This window comes from Panthera uncia, assembly GCF_023721935.1.
Source record: "Panthera uncia isolate 11264 chromosome B2 unlocalized genomic scaffold, Puncia_PCG_1.0 HiC_scaffold_24, whole genome shotgun sequence".
Classification (NCBI taxonomy): domain Eukaryota; kingdom Metazoa; phylum Chordata; class Mammalia; order Carnivora; family Felidae; genus Panthera; species Panthera uncia.
The window spans coordinates 74408549-74427700 of NW_026057580.1; the positions used below are offsets into that span (position 1 = coordinate 74408549).

The following is a 19152-nucleotide window of genomic DNA, read 5'->3' on the forward strand; positions in this document are numbered from 1 at the left end:
ACAACGCTGGCAAATCCCTTCGCTTTTGATAACTCAACATTTCTGACATGGCCAGATTATCGACATTTTCAAAACACTGCTACTCTGTATCTCCTTTCTTAAGTTAATTTCCCTCCTAAACCATGTCTACCCTATTGTTGGAACTACAGTGTATAATGACTCCATAATTTCTGCTTCTCCCGGATCTATTTTTACTCGTGCTTGGCAAAAACACTACCAGGAACACACTGGGTAAGTCCCTATTGAAGTAAAGGTTGTTGTGCAATTGGATTATTGGTTACACCTATTTCCTCTGTGTAATCAATCAGAAACTTAGCACTGGGCACCCCTTTAAGTTTACTTCACTGACTAACGTGTATACCGGCTGCACACATAGTCAAGGGTGTTCAACTACGGGTGGTGTCGACTCCAGCAAAGCTGCTAGGTTTGTAGGATTGCTTTTCCTTGGGTAGATGTTACCATGAATGAATGCCTGATCTCTCTAAAATCCTGAGAGATATTGCTAAAACGTTTTGCTAATGCAATAGCCACCCAAGAAAGAAAACTCTTTGGACTCCCTTGCACAAGTTGTGTTAATTAATGGAATTGTTCTTGGTTACCTCCTAGCTGAACAAAGTGAGGTTTGTTCTGTGATAAACACCTGTGGCTGTCCTTAAGTAAACACCTCTGATGAAGCAGAAACCCCTTGCTTTCACCCGACAGGCAGGAAAACTATTTGGATTTCTAGTTGAATCTGTGACCCCAAATTGCAATTCTGGAATCTCAAATAAACTCTCATTTGACTCTCATTGTGACTTTTTGTTTTCAGGTTGACATTCCTGTGAAGACCTTGCTTTCCTTATTTCTCTTTCAAGTGGTGGCTATTTTTTCTCTCATAAGTGGGGGTTTATCCTTCTTCCTTCTTATTGCTGCTTTCAGATTATTATCCCACCTTCCTCCATAAAAATACCCAGCTTTGTCATGGATATTCTTATCATCTACCCATATCACTCATTATACATCTTTAATATGGTCATCTACCAACTCCTGGGTCAGTTCCCTCATTCTTTGAAGATTTTGGTTCTTTGATCGCTAAAGGATATCGTAGACATACTGTCCCCTATTACTTCCACTAATTACAACTAAAAACTCTGAATAAAATACATAAAGCAGGGGCACCTGGTGGTTCGGTTGGTTGAGTGTCTGACACTTGATTTCACCTCGGGTCATGATCCCAGCATCATGGGATCAAACCCCACATCGAGTTCCATGTCAGGCTCTGCACTAAGCGTGGAGCCTGCTTGAGATGCTCCCTCTCCCTCTTTCTCTCTGTCCTCCCCCCCCCCCTCTGGTGTGCTCCATCTCTCTCTGAAAAAAGGTGGTTTTTTTTAACGCATAAAGCAACTATTAGAAGATTCTGAAGCCGGGGTGGGGGTGGGGGGTGGGGTGGAACAGACTAGCCAGAGATCGCAGGACTCAGGGGATGACCCAGTGGTGATTTCTTTGTTGTTTTTTGCTTTTTTCCTCTCACATGTATCCAAGCCTGGGTGCTAAACCAGCCCACACCTAGAAATTCCAATGGGCATACTTTTAAAAGACCCGAGAAAGGTCTGTTCTTCCTAGACTCAGAATAGAGAGACTCCACAGAACAGAATCTTTCTGACTCTACTCACTCTTTCCTAGGCAAACACAAAGGAAGAAGCCCCACAGTCTCCTCCACACCTGTACTGCACAGTGGGTGGTTTGCAGCTGTTGACAGTCCTCCCCTGCATGAACAGGAGCAGAGATGATCCCCCCTCCCTCTCCCCTCCCCAGTGGGCACTGCATTTGCATCCCTCAGCAGACAAGGAAGAGACACTTCTCAAAGTGAAAAAAGCAGTGTAAAAAGTGAAGTTGAATCTCTCATTCATTGTTGGTAGGAAGGTAAAATGATAGTTTTTCTGAAAAACAATTCGGTAGTTTCTTATAAAGCTAAATACACACTTATCATATGACTCTGAAATTCTACTCCTACTATTTGCCCTACAGAAAGGAAAACTTTTATTCGCATAAAGCCTGTACGTGAATATTCATAGCAACTTTATATGCTATAGTTGGATGAATATTCCACTAATATTCCACTTTATATGCTATAGTTGGATTAATATTCCACTAATTTTTGGAACTGTTTTCTATTTAGCCTTTGTTTCTTCTTTTTGCCTTCCCCTCTTTTTTCTGCCTTCTCCTATTTTACATGACTCTATTTTTTTTCTTTTTTTAGCACAACAACGATACTTAAAATATTTTTAGTAGGTGCCTTAGAGACTGCAATAAACATTTACAACTATTTAAATCCGCTTTCAAATAGCGCTATACCACTCCACAGGTAGGTCAGGTATTTTAAAAGATTATTCCCAGGTTCTCTCATCGCTGATTGCATTACTGTCATTCATTTTACTTAAGCATAAGCTATATTCATCCAACACACTATTATATTATTATTTTGATCAAACTGTTAGGTTAAATAAATTAAAAGAAATAAAATTAAATGTTTTCTTTTACCTTCATTTATTCCTTGTCTAACACTTTTCCTTTCCTTGTGTAGATCTGACTTTCTGATCTATATCATTTCCCCTACCTCTGAGGAACTTCTTTTAACATGTCTTATCTACTGGCTGCAAATCTTCATCTCAGAAAGCCTTATCTCCTTCACCTGTGAAAGATAATTTCATTGGACACAGAATTCTAGATGAGTGCATTTCTTTTCTTTCAACACTTGCATATTTCACTCTACTCTCTTCTTGCCTTACTGGTTGCTCTTGTTTTCTGAGATTTATTTATTTATTTGAGAGAGAGAGAGAGAGAGAGAGAGAGAGAGAGAGAACATGAGCAGGGGAGGTGCAGAGAGAGGGGGACAGATCCACAATGAGCTCTGTGATGCAGGCAGAGGACCTGATGGGGGCTCAAATTCATGAACCCTGAGATAATGACCTGAGTTGAAGTCAGCCACTTAACTGACTGAGCCACCCAGGCACCCCTTGCTTAAATAGTTTCTAAAGAGAAGTCTGATGTAATTTTTATCCTTGTTTCTGTAGAACAGGTAAAGTGTTTTTTTCCCCTGGCTTCTTTCAAGATTTTCTCTTTGTCTTGTTTTCTGAAGTTTGAATATTATATGCCTAGATACAGATTTTTCAGCATTTATCCTGCATGTTTCCTTAGTGTCCTGGATCTGTGGTTTGGTGTCTGTTAGTAATTTTGGAAAATTCTTAGCCATTATTACTACAAATATTGTTTCTGTTTCTTTCTTCTTTCTTTCTTATTTTAATTCTTTTATTTCTTTCTTATTTTAATTTTTTCCTTTTTGCTTTTCAGTTTGAAAATTTCTATTAACATATCTTTAGACTCACTGATTCTTTTCTCAGCCATGCCCATTAAGCAGATGAGCCCATCAGATATATTTTTCATTTCTTTTACACTGATTTTGATTTCCAGCATTTTCTTTTGATTTTTAGAGTTTCCATTTCTCTGCTTAGAGTATCCATCTGTTCTCCCACATTATCCACGTTTTCCTTTAAAGCCTTTGTTTATTTTATTTTATTTTATTTTATTTTATTTTATTTTATTTTAAAAGGCTATTTTAAAGTAGCCTTCACACCCAGGTTAGAGCCCAATGCAGGGCTCGACTTACGACCCTGAGATCAAGACCCTGGGCTGAGATCCAAGAGTCGGATGCTTAACCAACTAAGCCACCCACGTGACCATATCATAATTATTTTATTTTTTTATTTTTATTGACTAAGTTTATTTATTTATTTTGAGAAAGAGAGAGAGAGAGAGTCCCAAGCAGACTTTGTACTATCAGCAAGGAGACCAACGTGGGGCTCAAACTCGGGGACTATGAGATTTTGACCTGAGCTGAAATCTGGCACCTAGCCTACTGAGCCACCCAGGTGCCCCTATCATAGTTATTTTAAATTCAGGTCTGATAATTCCAAAATCTCTGCTATATCTGAACCCGGTTCTGATGCTAGTTTTGTCTCTTGAGACTATGTTTATTGTCTTTTAGCATGCATTGTAATTTTTTTTGTGAAAAGCTGGAATGTTGTATCAGGTAAAAGGAACTGAGATAGACCTTTAGTGTGAGGTGCTGTATTTATGTGGCTAAGAGTTAGGCTGTACTCACTGTTTGCTGCAGCTGTGGTTTCAGAAGATAAAATCTCCTCTAATGTCCCCGTTTTTGTGTCCCTGTTTTGTCTCTGTTGTCTTTGGGTTTCTCCAGAGAGTCCTTATTAAATGGGTCTCAGGTTTGCAGTTCTTCCAGGGCAAGCTCCTATTATTACACAGAAGCCCTGTTGACAGGGTGGTGAGATGCAGGGAGAGAGGGGAAGAGAAAGGGGAAACATTCCAAGATCCTATAATCAGGTCTCAGCCTTTTGTAAATCTGTGTCTCTGGGTTGTGAGTTTCACAAATGTTTCTCAGCTTCCTTCCCCCTGTCTAACCTCAGGTGATATAAGAGGGCTAGAGGGGGCTAAATTTGGGTATCTCCCCTCAGGGCAGCTAAGCTTTAGTAAAAACCCCAAACAAACCCTAGTAAAAATTAGTTTCCCTTGAGGGCAGTCCTTGTTAAGGAGAACAGGGAGCTCTGGGCATTTTTCAGAATGGTTACTTTCCTTTGTCTCCCTCCAAAAGCAGGAGGGCTTTTTCTCTGGTCTTTACAGAACCTAGGGAAACCTCTGGAGGGAAAACTCAACAGCAGTTCATTACAAGGGCAAATTGTATCAATGCTAAGAATGAAAAGTACAAGGTACTATGATAGTACATAATAAGGGAAACTGAGAAAGTCTGTGGGAGCAACGAAGGTTTTCCTAAGGAAAAGAACTTTTCCTAAGGGAAAACTTTTTTGGCAAAAGAAATAGCATGTGCAATTGCTCAGAGTTAAAAAGGAATATGGAATATTTGAGTGAATGAAGGAAAAATCAGGGTGCCTAGGTTGCCGACAGAGTGGGGAGAGTGGCTGCAGATGAAACTGGAAAGGTAAGGAGGCCAAGAGCTTTGATAGTGATTCTAAGAACAATGAGAAGCAACTTTAGGATTACTGGAGTCAAAGACTGGCAATGAAGCAGGAAAAATAATGGACATTTTCTGAAGGTTGTTCCTTTCAGTTGCCCTTTTCCCCTAATTTATCACTTTAGTTTTCTTTCACTTTGAGTCTATGCCAAGGGTTCTAATCTAGGGAGTTAGACTTCAAGGAGTCCCTGAACCAGCAGAAATTATATGCAACATTTTGTATGCACAGACACGTGTATTTTGTGAAGGGTACAGGTTCACAGTTTTATTGAAGAATTCTGCAATTCTCCCACCAAAATTGAGAGTGAGCGATATTATGTTCTTCCATGAAGTTAAAATTAATAGGCAACATCTTGCTAAATGGAAGTTGTATCAATGTAAAGTGTCAAAACCAAGTATCAGTTCATTTAAAAAGAGAGGGATACAGGACAAATAAACGTTAAAGGCTAATTAATATACAGTTTAGGGGCGTCTGGGTGGGTCAGTCGGTTAAGTGTCTGACTTCGGCTCAGGTCACCATCTCATGGTTCACAGGTTTGAGCCCTGCGACAGGCTCTGTGCTGACAGCTCTGAGCCTGGAGCCTGCTTTGGATTCTGTGTCTCCCTCTCTCTCTCTGCCCCTCCCCTGCTTGCTTGCTCTTTCTCAAAAATAAGCATTTAAAAAATTTTTAAAAATATATATACAGTTTATAGGCCAGATATTGTCCCATCCTTTATACCTTCTTCAAGTTGGAGGTAATATAAATTAATAGTACTAGTCATGACCTTAAATATTGCAAAATTATGAATTCATACTTACATTATCAAAAAAGGATTAATTATGCCAATATAGTCTTAAGGTTAATTTGAATTTCAATTATTATAGAACAAGTAACCCATGAACTGTATTATTTATATAGGATAACCTTCTGCGTTGCCTTCGCCTTCAAGGTGATATTTTCTTTACTCATCTGCCACACTCCATAAGACGGGGAAGAGCAAAAACCTGGACTTCCTTGTTTATCCTCCAGTCTCCTGAGTTTGATCGGCGCAGATGAGACACATTTGCCTTCTAAGCGCGAGTCTTGAACTCTCCTAGTCCGCCCATCTCATTCATACCTGCACCTCAGGATTCCCAAGGTCTGTCTGTGCCTGGGTCTGGGTCTCTCTGCCAAAGACACACACACACACACACACACACACACACACACGCATTCTGTAAATGCATTCTCTCTCCAGGAAGGCACGACTCGCCCCTTTCCGAGCAACATTCAGATCCTGAAAGTTCTCCAGCGCTGGATCAGGACTCGAGGCTCCTCCTTCTTTGTTCCCGCGGCGCCAGACCGGTTCTCAGGTTTCCAACCAAGACTGGTCAACTGCAGGTCGGATTGGCTGCGGTAGGAAGAGGAGCAGATGCTCCACCAAATCACAAATCTAGGATTTTAATTTTACTTGGTCTCCTCCCTAGAATCCTGGCAACTGGTGTGCATTGTTTCTCTTAGAGGAGGAACCCTTGCTTGCCTGGGTTGCTAAGGAGATGGGACGCTGTAACTTGCTGAGCAGTTGGGACCCTGAAATCCTTTAACTGACCTCAGCAAAGCGACTGCCCTTCGTTGCCTCTTTCCATATCTGCACTCCTCCTTCATCCAGAATTTTTTTTCTTGACTCTTTCCATGGAAGACTCGACGTCCCCGAAGCGAGAAAAAGCAAACCAAGATCCGAGGGAAGCAGGGCAGCCATGGGAAGAAGTAACAGCAGCTTCTTCCCAAGGTCTTGAGTCTGGGTTATCTGAGCCCTTGGAATTGGAGCAGGGGCTGGAAACTGGACCCCGACCCAGAAGCCCTCCTCAGAGCCCACAGTCCAGAGCCAGCATCCCTCTGGATGACCTCACAGGACCAGGTGCATCATATCCACCTTCCCCTCCACAGGAGGCCTCTTACACTCCTTCTCCCCCGGCTCTGGCCAGACAGGACCTTGCAGCGCCATGGCAGTCAGACAAAACCACTAGTGTGAATCGCGAAGCTGGGACACCTCACTTCCACCATTTGGAACAATCGTCTGATAAAGGAGAATCGACTGCTTCTCACACATTCCAATCAGAGGGAAGCACCTTCCGACAGTCTCAGCAAACCAAACATCACCTGTGTGGACCAGAGGATGTGAACTATAACAACTCTAAACAAAAAGAGCTGAGATTTAACATCTTTCAGGACGAAGACTCAAACAGTAACTATGATCTGGATTACGCTGAACCTGGGGTCTCTGAACTGGCCCCCAGCATGCTTGAGATCACCATTCAGAGTGCTAAGGCTTACCTACAGAAGACTAGTAGCAAGTCTGGCTTAAATTTGTAAGTCCTAAAGGGTTAAAGGGGTGTATGTGTGTGTGTGTGTGGATTTGGCAAAGAAAAGGGGGTGTGAGTATCTGTGTATGAGAGTTTGTTTCTGTGGGTGAATGGAAATATATTTGAAAAGTTTGCATTGGTAGGAGAGAGTTGGTGGCTTAATAACTCTTTGCATCACAGGACTCAAAATAGGTCTTTGGTGGCGATTCTTTTCATTTCTTTACAAACCCTTGGCACACAGAAATAAAACCTAGGAATTATGGAATCTTGGGTTTACAGAGATGATGAAGATAGTGAAGTCCAAGAATCTCTCCAGGATCCTTATAAAAAGTAATTGTCTACCAGTGATAGGGAGTGCATGGCTCTACTCTGAGCATCATGGTAGTTGTATGGCTTGGTTTTGAGTTCCCCTGCAGGCCGGCGGGGCGGAGAGGGGGGGCAGAGGCAGGGGGAGGGCGGGGGGGGGGGGGGGCCCAAGGCGGGGGAGGGGGGGACGGAGGAGGTGCGGGGGATCACCAATTATCTCACTTATCTCAGGACTGTCTTGATTTGAGCACTGAATGTTCTGTATCCCGAGAAAACCCTCAGTCCTGGATAAACTAGAAGAATCGATCACAATAATTTTAAGTCTGAAGAATTCTTTATTTAATGTGAGAAATCTTGCCCCAAACCTGAGATTGACACTTTAAAATATTTCTTCTAAAGTACAGTTTTTAAACTATAATTTACTAAGCTTCAAGGATGTGATTTATCCTTAGTGGTTATTCTACTTGAATTTCTCATGTGAACTTATTGTCATAATTCTCTGGGTTAAATAACAAGCATAAATTTACAAACTTTGTTAAAATTCCAGAAAAAATCATACATAGTTGAGAGTTAGTTAACTAAAATTTAAAACTGAACACAAACATAAAAATGGAAAATTTTCCTTTATGGAATTATTTTATAACCGATATTAATTAAATATCAAATTTTATTTTATTTCCAAATGCTAAGTCTCTGAGGTAATAAATATCTTCTATAATATTCACTATTGTCTTCTAAGTACTTTAGAGCCTGCAGTTAAAAACCATTTGGTAAAAATGACTTTAACTCTATCTCTTATATGCAATTCTTATTTGACAGCCATGAAAAATATTGTTTTTGTTGCAATTGAAACAGTCTTTTACTAAAATACAAGATCTGACATTGGTTTTGCTCTGTTGAATAAAATTAGCCTACAAAAAAGAATTGCTTCCTCCTTTTCTGCCATTCTATTAAAACAAATTATTAAACCTCCCAAATTGAAAAAGCTATAACTATGAATTAAAATCCACATTTTATAATTTGACACAAAGGCATTTTCAGATGTGGACTTCTTAAAAAACCAGTGCAATATCTTGCCTGAAGAACTATAAATAAAGCACAAGCAGACATTATATTAAAGCCTGAAAAATAAAATGAAAATTTAGACTTAGAGTCCTCAATTCAATGTCATATATGGTCCCTACTGGAGCAAATCAAGAACTCCAGGTACAACCCAGCTGCCTAGTAAGCAATAATATTTTTATCCTGACTCATTCTCCAGGAGTTTCAATACTGAACAAATATTAAGGAAGCATGATGAAGTTTTAAACAAACTCCATTTCTGTTCACCTACAAGAATAGTAATATTTTGGGAAAGAAGGATTTATTCTTCACATGTATTTTTAAATGGCCCTTCACATTGGTTGCCCACATAATCTACATATTTTTTCTTTGATATTCCTGAGACCCATTAGATAAATAAAGATATAAAGAAAAAATGAAAAATAATAGCTATGGGCAACTAGTAGAAAGTGGGAAGTTATTGAGTATCTATTTTGTTTCACTCTAATAAGGGAGAGGATGCATTAAAACAACAACATCAAAAACTTAGTTTTGGCCACGTAAGAACCTAATGCAGTTGCTGAGTGGGAAATATATCATCTACACAATTGCATAGCAGTGGATCGGTGATCTCAGAGAAGCCCATTGAATGGTTTTCAGGAATGACTAGAGTGATAAGTCCTCAAGGACAAAATATGTTTTAAATGATTTCTTGAGAGAAATTATATATATGGCACATAGCAAGCAAAAGCTCTCAGGTTAGGACTTAACAACTATGTGAAACTGATTTTGAGTAGATTTACCTCATTGGGGCAGACATTCTAATTGAGCTAATTATTAGAAATGAAATTGGAGAGATGTAATCTTTATCTGCCAGAGAAGAAATTTAGGCAAGTTTGCAAATTGGACAAAGGAATTTCTATCTAACTGAAGAGCACTTTGACAGACATTTTTTGCTCTTAAATAGTAAATTCACACAGAAAATCTGGTATTTGAAAAAACACACCTGAGCAGTATAAAATGTAATGAATTAACCACTTTTAGGCAGTTTCACTAATTCAGTTATGAAATAAGTACCTAGGACGGTGTTGTTGTTGTTGTTTTTAAATGTGTATTTATTTTTGAGAGAGAGAAGCAGAGTGCAAGCTGGAGAGAGGCAGAGAGAGAGGGAGACACAGAATCTGAAGCAGGCTTCAGGCTCTGATCTGTCAGCACAGAACCCGACATGGGGCTCGAACTCACCAACCGTGAGAGCATGACCTGAGCCAAAGTTGGATTAACCGACAGAGCCACCCAGGTGCCCCCTTAGGGCTGTGTTTTTCATAGAATAGGACAAAAGTGTTAGAGTACATCACATTTTAATAAAGATGAATAATATTTGATGACATTTTTCAATTGTGTGTGGGGAAGGGTTGCAATATGTAATGTATTTCTTATAGGTCTAAAAACCACTGAAGTAGATAATTGGTCCAGGAAATGGAAAGGAAGAGAACATATTTAAGAGTCAACAGGATTTAGAAATCAAATTGGATTTGATGAGTGTAGGGGAAAGGGGATGAAAAAGAAGTTAAGGGAAAAAATGTAAAATAAGGTTAATCTCTTAAATATATAACTAAGAGATTTCAAATCAAATAAAATGTGAAAATGTATCTGATTCAAAATATGTATCTTGCCATAATATGTGTTTTAATAAGTTAAATATTCATATCACATTGGAGGCATTTCTTAAGCAAAATTCTAGCATAGGTTCTTTCTGGCAGTGGTGAAATTAATGGTGTTTATCCATTTACGATATCTGAAGGCTTTGAGTTCTTGAAGTTTCCTAGAAACCAACTAACTGAGTCTGCATGTGATGCTTCTTCAAAGGCTTTTTGACAAGGATATTATCTGGAATTTTCTCTTTTCGGGTAGGTATGATCATCTTTCTGATATGCTCGCCAAGGTCTTAGATGAGCGTCCGGAAAATGCTGTGGATATCATTGAAAGTATCAGCCAAGATGTGAAGATGCGACATTTTAGGAAAAAATTAGATACACTCCAAAATGAGAATGAGATGCTTCCAACATATGAGATAACAGAGAAGCAAAGGGCTCTTTTTCTCCAGGGAAATTTGGAAGGAGCTGACCAAGAACTAGAAGATGAAATAGTAAGTCACTGCTGTAAATTTGAATAGCTCAGTCTTAGAGTTTTATTTCAGATGAGTGGGTGTGGGTTTAAATTCATATCAACTGTCTTTTATAGTTTCCTAAATAGTATGTGTAACCTCATTTCACACCATACATTTCCCTGTTATACTTTCTGATTTTTTTACATTGTGTTTCACAGGGTTAGTTGTTTGTTATATGTTTGTGGGGTTGAGCTCCTTGATGTCAGAGAAAATGATCTCTTCATCTTTTATATCCTCCAAAGTACCTGGTACAGATCTGGGTCTATAGCTGTTTCTTATTAATTTATTAAATGAATTGATTAATGTCAGATAATTTAAAATTGGACTTTAAAACAAGTTGCATATTTTCCCCTTTAATTTACTAGAATAATTAGAAGTACCTCTAATGTCATTTGCATTCTTTTCCAAGGCAACTTCTTCATATTATGTCTTGATATTATGCATGTTACATCAATGAGGCATGATATGAGGGGAGAGGGATAAGATAGTTATTTTAATCTCTATAGACAAAGCGTTGAAAATATTTACAGAGAAAGCTGGCGACAGAGATAAAAAAATTATCATTAGAGAATAAAATTAGTTGTAGTACAGAAATTTTAGCTCCAAATATTTTTAAATAGTATCAAGCATGCTGTTTCTGTATGTCCATATGCTTGTCATTTATACTACTGAGTAATTTACACTATACATCTACTGAGCTTCCATGTTTTGTTAACCACTAGACTACTTAAATCTGCCTATATACTTGCAAATTTGATGTTTGGTGTAAGATAGTTTCAGAAAAGGATGGAAAGTTCAGTCAGGAAAAAGGAGGGAGGGATCTAGACAGTAGGTACACCATCTAGGGCTCTGCAACCTTTGTGTGGGGATCCAACCTGACACAGTGGGATACAGGGTACTCAGAAGGAACAGGCGATAGGTGCCAAGGAGTTGACATCGGCTGCACCTTTTCTGAAAATACCTTACGCCAAACATGTGGTTAAATAGCCACATACAGTGATGATAAGTCTGGGGGCAATCAGCATGTAGGGATTAAGCAGATAGGTAGACACTGTTATGGAGGAGCTTATCAAAGAGAAGTCAGACTCCAGTATTAGAATGGGGCATTGGGCCATCTATAGGCACAGTATTACAAAGTAGGGGTCTGCATCCTAAAACTAGGGAAACTAGGGGTGAAAACACAAACAAGGTGTTTTGGTCCTGGAACTTGAGCTCTTTAATCAGATTTGATAAATTCTTCCAAAGGAAGAGTAGGATTGGTTTTAGGGCCAGGAATAGCTGAGCCATGAGATGAAGATTAAAAGTTCTATCTGAAAGAGTAGAAAGATGTAGGAATAGAAAGACACATAGACCTTGGAAGCACTGAAATGTGAGCTTTGTGACCAACTCATTAACTCATTAAGTTGGAATGCCAACTTAATGTTTAGAGTGTTCATGTTTCTATTCCTGTCTTTGACCACATCAGAATTCCTGTTCCTAGTTTTAGCATTCATTTATTCATTTACCCATTAATTCACAAACATTGTGACTACCTACTGCATGCCAGGTACACATGAAAAAGATACACACATGAAATGATATGCACAGAAATGTATTTATTTTTTTTAATTTTTTTAACGTTTATTTATTTTTGAGACAGAGAGAGACAGCATGAACAGGGGAGGGGCAGAGAGAGAGGGAGACACAGAATCTGAAACAGGCTCCAGGCTCTGAGCTGTCAGCACAGAGCCCGACGCGGGGCTCGAATTCACGGACCGTGAGATCATGACCTGAGCCGAAGTCAGACGCTTAACTGACCGAGCCACCCAGGCGCCCCTGCACAGAAATGTATTTAAATGTTTATTTATTTTTGAGAGGGAAAACACAAGCAGGAGAGGGGGCAGACAGAGAGAGGGAGGGAGGCACAGAATCTCAAGCAGGTTCTAGGCTCTGAGCTGTCAGCATAGAGTCCGATGCAGGGCTCCAGTTCACAAACCATGAGATCATAACCGGAGCCAAAGTCGGATGCCCAACCAACTGAGCCACCCAGGCAACCCATATACACAGAACTTCCTGACTTTAAGTTGCTCACGGTCTACTGAAACAAGCAAAAAGGACTGTAAAGGTATTTAATTAGTGCAATAATAGAGATAGCCTCATATGGTGGGGCAAACAGAAGATTTCATCTGAATTAGGATCCTAGCTCGATTACTTACTTGCTGTGTGACTATGAGTAAATGATTAAACCTTTACAAGCCTCAGGAGTTATCAGATGGCAACAACTCAAGGGGAGAGTACTATTTATGAAGGGTTTGGCACATACTGGGAGCTCAATGGATAGCAGCAATTGTTATTATGTTGTTTTGACAATCTATGAAACGGAATGGAATGACTAACTCCACTACTGGGAATTGTCCTGGAGGTGGTATTTCATTTGGGTCATGAAGGAGAAGTAGAAGTTCATGAGATAAAGACTGTAAGGAATAAATTCTGAGCAAAAAGAAGAACAGAAAGTCAGGACACATTATTTAATATTTGGGAAAGTGAAGCATGAAGGAACAATGAAAACCAAGCAAACAAGATGCATAAAGCCAGACTGCTCTTGTGCATTGTGCATTGATAAGAAAGTTTTTTCTTCTCCACAATGGGAAGTCAGTAGAAGCTTTTACTAGAAAATAGCATAGCCTGTCTTGTGGTTTAGAAAGGTAACCCTGGTGATAATGTGGAGGAGAATGGAAGGAGAAAGATTAGAACAGGGCATTCAGAGCCTTGTGTGACAGGACAAGTAGTCAGGATGGAGACTCATATGGTAGAAATAAACTAAAGAGGAGGTAATAATGCCAACAGCTTTTTAGGTGGTAGAATCAATATGACTATAACTAATTAAGTACAAAAGAAGAAACAAGGATAATGGAATTTTCTAATTTGGGAAACTGAGTGAATGGTGATGTTATTGGCAAAGATAGGACATATACAAAAAAAGGGAGATTTTGAGAGATACATGACTTCAATCTTAATTTGAGGTATATGTAGACTATTCAACTGAAATTTCTAGAAATTGGCTAGAAACATGGGTGTAGAACATGGGAGAAAAGTCAGAGTAAGAGAGTTGGGTTTTAAACAACCCACATAACACTTGAAGTAATGTGGGAGGAATATGCCAAGCACAAAGTACTGAACGATGGCTGAAATTTTGAAAACAGCAATATTTAGGACCCAAATAAGGAAAAGGAACCAATTAGAGACTAAGAATAAATAGTTACAGAAGGCACAGTAAGATCATGAGTGAGAGCCAGTGTAAAAACAGTATGGAGATTCCTCAAAAAATTAAAAATAGAAATACCATATGATCCAATAAGTCCACTACTGAGTACTTACCAAAAGAAAGCAAAAATACTAACTCAAAAAGCTATATGCACCCCTATGTTTATTACAGCACTATTTACAGTAGCCAAGATATGGAAGCAACCTAAATGTCCACTGAAAGACAAATGGATAAGGACACTGGAATATCACACAGCCATAAAAAATAATGAGACTGTCCCACTTATGACAGCATGGATGGACCTAGAGGTATTACACCAAGTGAAATAAGTCAGAATGAGAAATACAAATACCATATGAGTTCACTCATATGTGGAATCTAAAAAAACCCAACAGATTTATAAACAAACAAAAAGTAGAATCAGTCCTATAAATGCAGAGAACAAATTGATGGTTTCCAGAGGGAAGTGGGGGGTGGGGCATAGGCAAAATGGGTAAAGGGGAGAGGGAGATACAGGCTTCCAGTTATGGAATGAATAAGTCACAGAAATAAAAGGCACAGTATAAGGCATATCATCAATGATATTGTAATAGTGATGTATAGTGATGGATGGTACTACACCTGTAGTGAGCATAGCATAATGTAGAAACTTGTCTAATCACTTTGTGTATATGTGAAACTAATGTACCATTGTGTGTCAACTACACTCAAATTAAAAAAAAAGAAAAACAAGTGAGGGGTGCAGTAGATGTCAAACATGAAAGAGATGAGGATTGAAAAAAAGTCTTTATGCTTATTTTGACCTCAAAATTACAGTAGAAGTAAGAACGGATCATTTGTAAGAATAGCAAAGTGCTCTCAGTTTCTACATCTTCAAGGTCTAAAATTTGTCTAAAATTTGCAAGTGATCCCTCTCTTAGTTAAGGTTATTTTCTACTTTCTCACAGATGTTTTCTTACAGTCTACTTGAGACTTTGCTTTTTCATGTCTCTGTATTTCTTTTATGAAAATGTTTTTTAAATTTTCTTCCTTATGTTAAATCCAAAAGTATTTATTGTAAGCAGGGGAAAACATCTGACTCAATTATGTTTTCAAAGGAAGTCATGTCTGAGCGCTTATTTTATTATATTTTCCTTTTATTTATCTTGTATATTACCCTATATAGAGGGCTATATTGATTTTTATTTACCCTATAGATTACCATATGTATATAATAAATATTTATCATTTATAAAAATATGGTAACATATACAAACATATAAACATTTTTTCCAAATATATATAGGAGGTAGACTATACTTTATTATTTCAAGATTGTAAAGAGCCCACTTAAATATTTTTTATAAAAAGAGGATGTTGAATTTTTATTATTCATAGTAGCTTAAATTACCTTTACTTAAGATACACACAGATAACAAGGCAACTGTTATATTGACAAGTATAAGACATAATAGAAGTCACATTTATAAGTAATAAGGGAAAAATTGACATACAGGAATTATCAGAGTTTGATCTAAATGTTGCAAGAAATGTCAAAGACATGGTGGCCAGAGAAAGTAAAGCTAACACCAAGATCTTTAAAAAGGAAACAGGAAGCAAGCAGTTCTCATATAGATAAAACATTAACCACAGCATTTGTATCCCCAGGCAGAAAACGCTCTCCCAAATGTAATGGAGTCAGCTTTTTATTTTGAACAAGCTGGAGTTGGTTTGGGCACAGATGAGACTTATCGCATATTTCTTGCCCTCAAGCAGCTTACTGACACCCACCCCATCCAAAGATGTCGTTTCTGGGGCAAGATCTTGGGTCTGGAAATGAATTATATTGTAGCTGAAGTAGAATTCCGTGAGGGAGAGGATGAAGAGGATGTGGAAGAGGAAGATGTAACTGAAGAGAGGGACGATGCAGATAGCGAAGCTGATGAAGATGACGAAGACCAATTACCAAGGACCTTTTACAAGACCCCACAGGCTATACCAAAAGAAGAAAACAGGACGGGAGCCAATAAATATGTGTATTTTGTTTGCAACGAACCAGGAAGACCATGGGTGAAGTTACCCTCGGTTACGCCTGCACAAATTGTTACTGCAAGAAAAATAAAGAAATTTTTCACTGGGCGTTTAGATGCTCCCATCATAAGCTACCCACCTTTCCCGGGAAATGAGAGCAATTACTTACGAGCACAAATTGCCAGAATTTCAGCAGGGACCCACGTCAGTCCTCTGGGATTCTATCAGTTTGGTGAAGAGGAAGGAGAGGAGGAGGAAGAGGTAGAAGGCAGACGAGACAGCTATGAAGAAAACCCCGATTTTGAAGGCATCCAAGTGATCGATCTCGTGGAATCCCTATCCAATTGGGTTCATCACGTGCAACACATTCTGTCCCAGGTAAGGGTTTTCCAATTCTCAATCTATCAGCCAATCGGCAAATATTTGTTAAATTCCCTCTACAGTGTACAAATGTATACAAAACAAAGTTCTTCAGACCCTAGACAAAGAAACCTTTGAAAAACCAAATGAAGACACAGGGTACTACGTAATTGCCAAGTAGTATAGACCTGGGATCTTCAAACAAATTTTTATTTCCAAACAGAAATAAAGTAAGTATTTCTATGGAGAATTTGACAAGTTATGTAAGGATTTCGATTTATGTATGTTGTGAAATTATGTGCTTTTTAAAAAAATTTTTTTAACGTTTTATTTATTTTTGAGAGAGACAGACAGAGACAGAGTGCGAGCGGGGGAGGGGCAGAGAGAGAGAAGGAGACACAGAATCGGAAGCAGGCTCCAGGCTCCAAGCTGTCAGCACAGAGCCTGATGCAGGGCTCGAACTCAGGAACCGTGAGATCATGACCTGAGCCAAAGTCGGACGCTTAACCGTCGGAGCCACCCAGGCGCCCCATGAAATTATGTTTTATATGTTAAACATAGATAGGTACTTTAGTTTTGGGAACAGTTGTTTTATTCTATTTCTCTAATACATGGAGCTTTTATACCAAGAAAAATAATATATTATAACAAAAATGAAAACAAGCAGTGCTATATAGCACCTCTTCTGCCAGGTGCTCTTAACAGCACTTTCTGTATATTATCTCATGTAATCCTCCCAACTGTATAGAAGACATATTATCCTTATTTCACAGATGGGGAAATTGAGACCGAGAGTTTAGAAAATGTGACAAAGAGAATATAGCCAATAAGCAACAGGGTCAGATGTGAATGGGCAGAATGGATCCAGAGTCCATCCTCTTAATCACTGTGCTGTGCTGCCTCATCTGCAGGCAGAAAATCCTTACACTTTGATCTACGTAAGAGATACTCTAATATGTCTATGGATAAGAGTTAATTAAATGAAAAATAGCCCCAAGCTTCCTTACCTGAATTTATTATCACATTTAAAAATTTGTTATTACTACTACTAATCGTACCTTACCACTTTCATATAAACTATTTATGAAAAATTAGTAAAATGCATTATTTTTTCCACAAGGGTTTGGCGAATTTTAAAATATATGTTACATGTTCTGTAACTTTAAGAAGTTGGCAAATTTCTGAAATAAATTGTACAATTTTTTTTTTTTTTTTTTTTTTGCTAGACATAAACGATCAAAAACCTAGCACTTGGCATGTATGTTGAATGAATAAACGATTGACTGGTTTAATTCCCACACAATAGGACATCTTGCAGATAATTGCTTCAATCCAAATAAATATTCCAATATTTCAAGATCCTCATGAGATTACTAAATCTTGTGATACTCATTCCCAGGGCCGCTGTAATTGGTTTAACCCCATACAAAAAAGTGAGGAGGAAGAAGAAGAGGAAGATGAAGAAAAAGAAGAAGAGAAAGGAGAAGAGCCTGACTATACAGAACAGGAAGTGGGGCCACCTCTTTTGACACCAATCTCTGAAGATTTAGGTAACTTTACACAGATTACATAATATACCGTGTATATTATATATACTATGTAGATTATATATATGCATATATGATATAGTATATGTAGCATCCATATATATACTAGGTACTATAGTATATTTTTATATATGTATATATTACATACTATGTATATTATATGGCAAATGGGAGTTGATTACCTATAAAAAGTGGATAATAACCAAAATTTCCTCCTCTTTCCCCTTCATGTGTTTTGGGATAATGGGGAATAGAGAATATAGCTGGCCTCACCGCCAACTTTCTTGGACAGAGGGTGGAGGAGTGATGCAGGGAGGAAACATAAATTGGCTGCAGCTCTTACTGGAAATGCTGACAGTTATCTTGTGTATCATTCTTGTCTTGCATTTTGCAGACCATAAAATATGGCCATAAACACATGACATAGTTACAGTAAAGTATCATATGAGGTACTGTGGCTTTTTAAAATCTACTACTATCTTCATATTCTTGTTTCTTCCTATTCGGTTTTGGGGCATTTTTGCTTGTAATCCTTGTTCTCTTCCATAATAAGAAAATTTTAATCTTTTATTTGGTCATTAAGTAATATTCTCTCCACCACATAGGCCTCCTCTCCCTTAGTAAAACTTTTCCCTGTTGCACAGATGGACACACACACACACACATAGATGCATATAAATAATCAAATTTGTTGTTCCACAACATTCGTAAAATATCCTTCTGATTTTATGTTAAGCTGCTGATGTTTAATTTTTATGTCAAGTATGTGTGTTTTAAGATTTATAAAAAGAGCTTCTCTGTTACACTACAGTAGATCCTTGTCTATTTAAGAGGTAAGCTTTTGAATTTCTCTTTGGTTTACAGAAATCCAGAATATACCACCTTGGACAACACGGCTGTCCTCAAATCTCATTCCTCAATATGCTGTTGCAGTCCTTAGATCCAACCTTTGGCCTGGGGCATATGCCTTTTCCAATGGCAAGTAAGTGTCTGACGAATTACAAAGCCATTATTGTGATTATTTAAGTGCTAAAAATTGTAACTTATCACTGGAATGTTATGTTCCAGTTTTCTTTCTTTCTTTCTTTCTTTCTTTCTTTCTTTCTTTCTTTCTTTCTTTCTTTCTTT

At 38.3% G+C, this 19152-nt stretch overlaps 1 protein-coding gene across 3 annotated transcripts in view; it reads left to right on the top strand.

Annotated features, from left to right (window-relative positions):
* Positions 1 to 6440: 6440 nt before the first annotated feature.
* The window catches only part of RSPH4A (radial spoke head component 4A), a 14918-nt gene continuing 2206 nt past the window's right edge, over positions 6441 to 19152 (top strand). The window contains exons 1-5 of one of the 3 annotated variants that reach the window (XM_049654217.1): positions 6441 to 7355; positions 10608 to 10842; positions 15863 to 16495; positions 17877 to 18027; positions 18889 to 19006. In XM_049654217.1, the coding sequence (XP_049510174.1) occupies positions 6679 to 7355; positions 10608 to 10842; positions 15863 to 16495; positions 17877 to 18027; positions 18889 to 19006 (1814 nt within the window). In that variant the 5' untranslated portion in view covers positions 6441 to 6678. Of the gene's footprint in view, positions 7356 to 10607; positions 10843 to 15754; positions 16496 to 17876; positions 18028 to 18888; positions 19007 to 19152 lie in introns of all 3 variants that reach the window. The other 2 variants (XM_049654216.1, XM_049654218.1) reach the window with 2 other exon arrangements.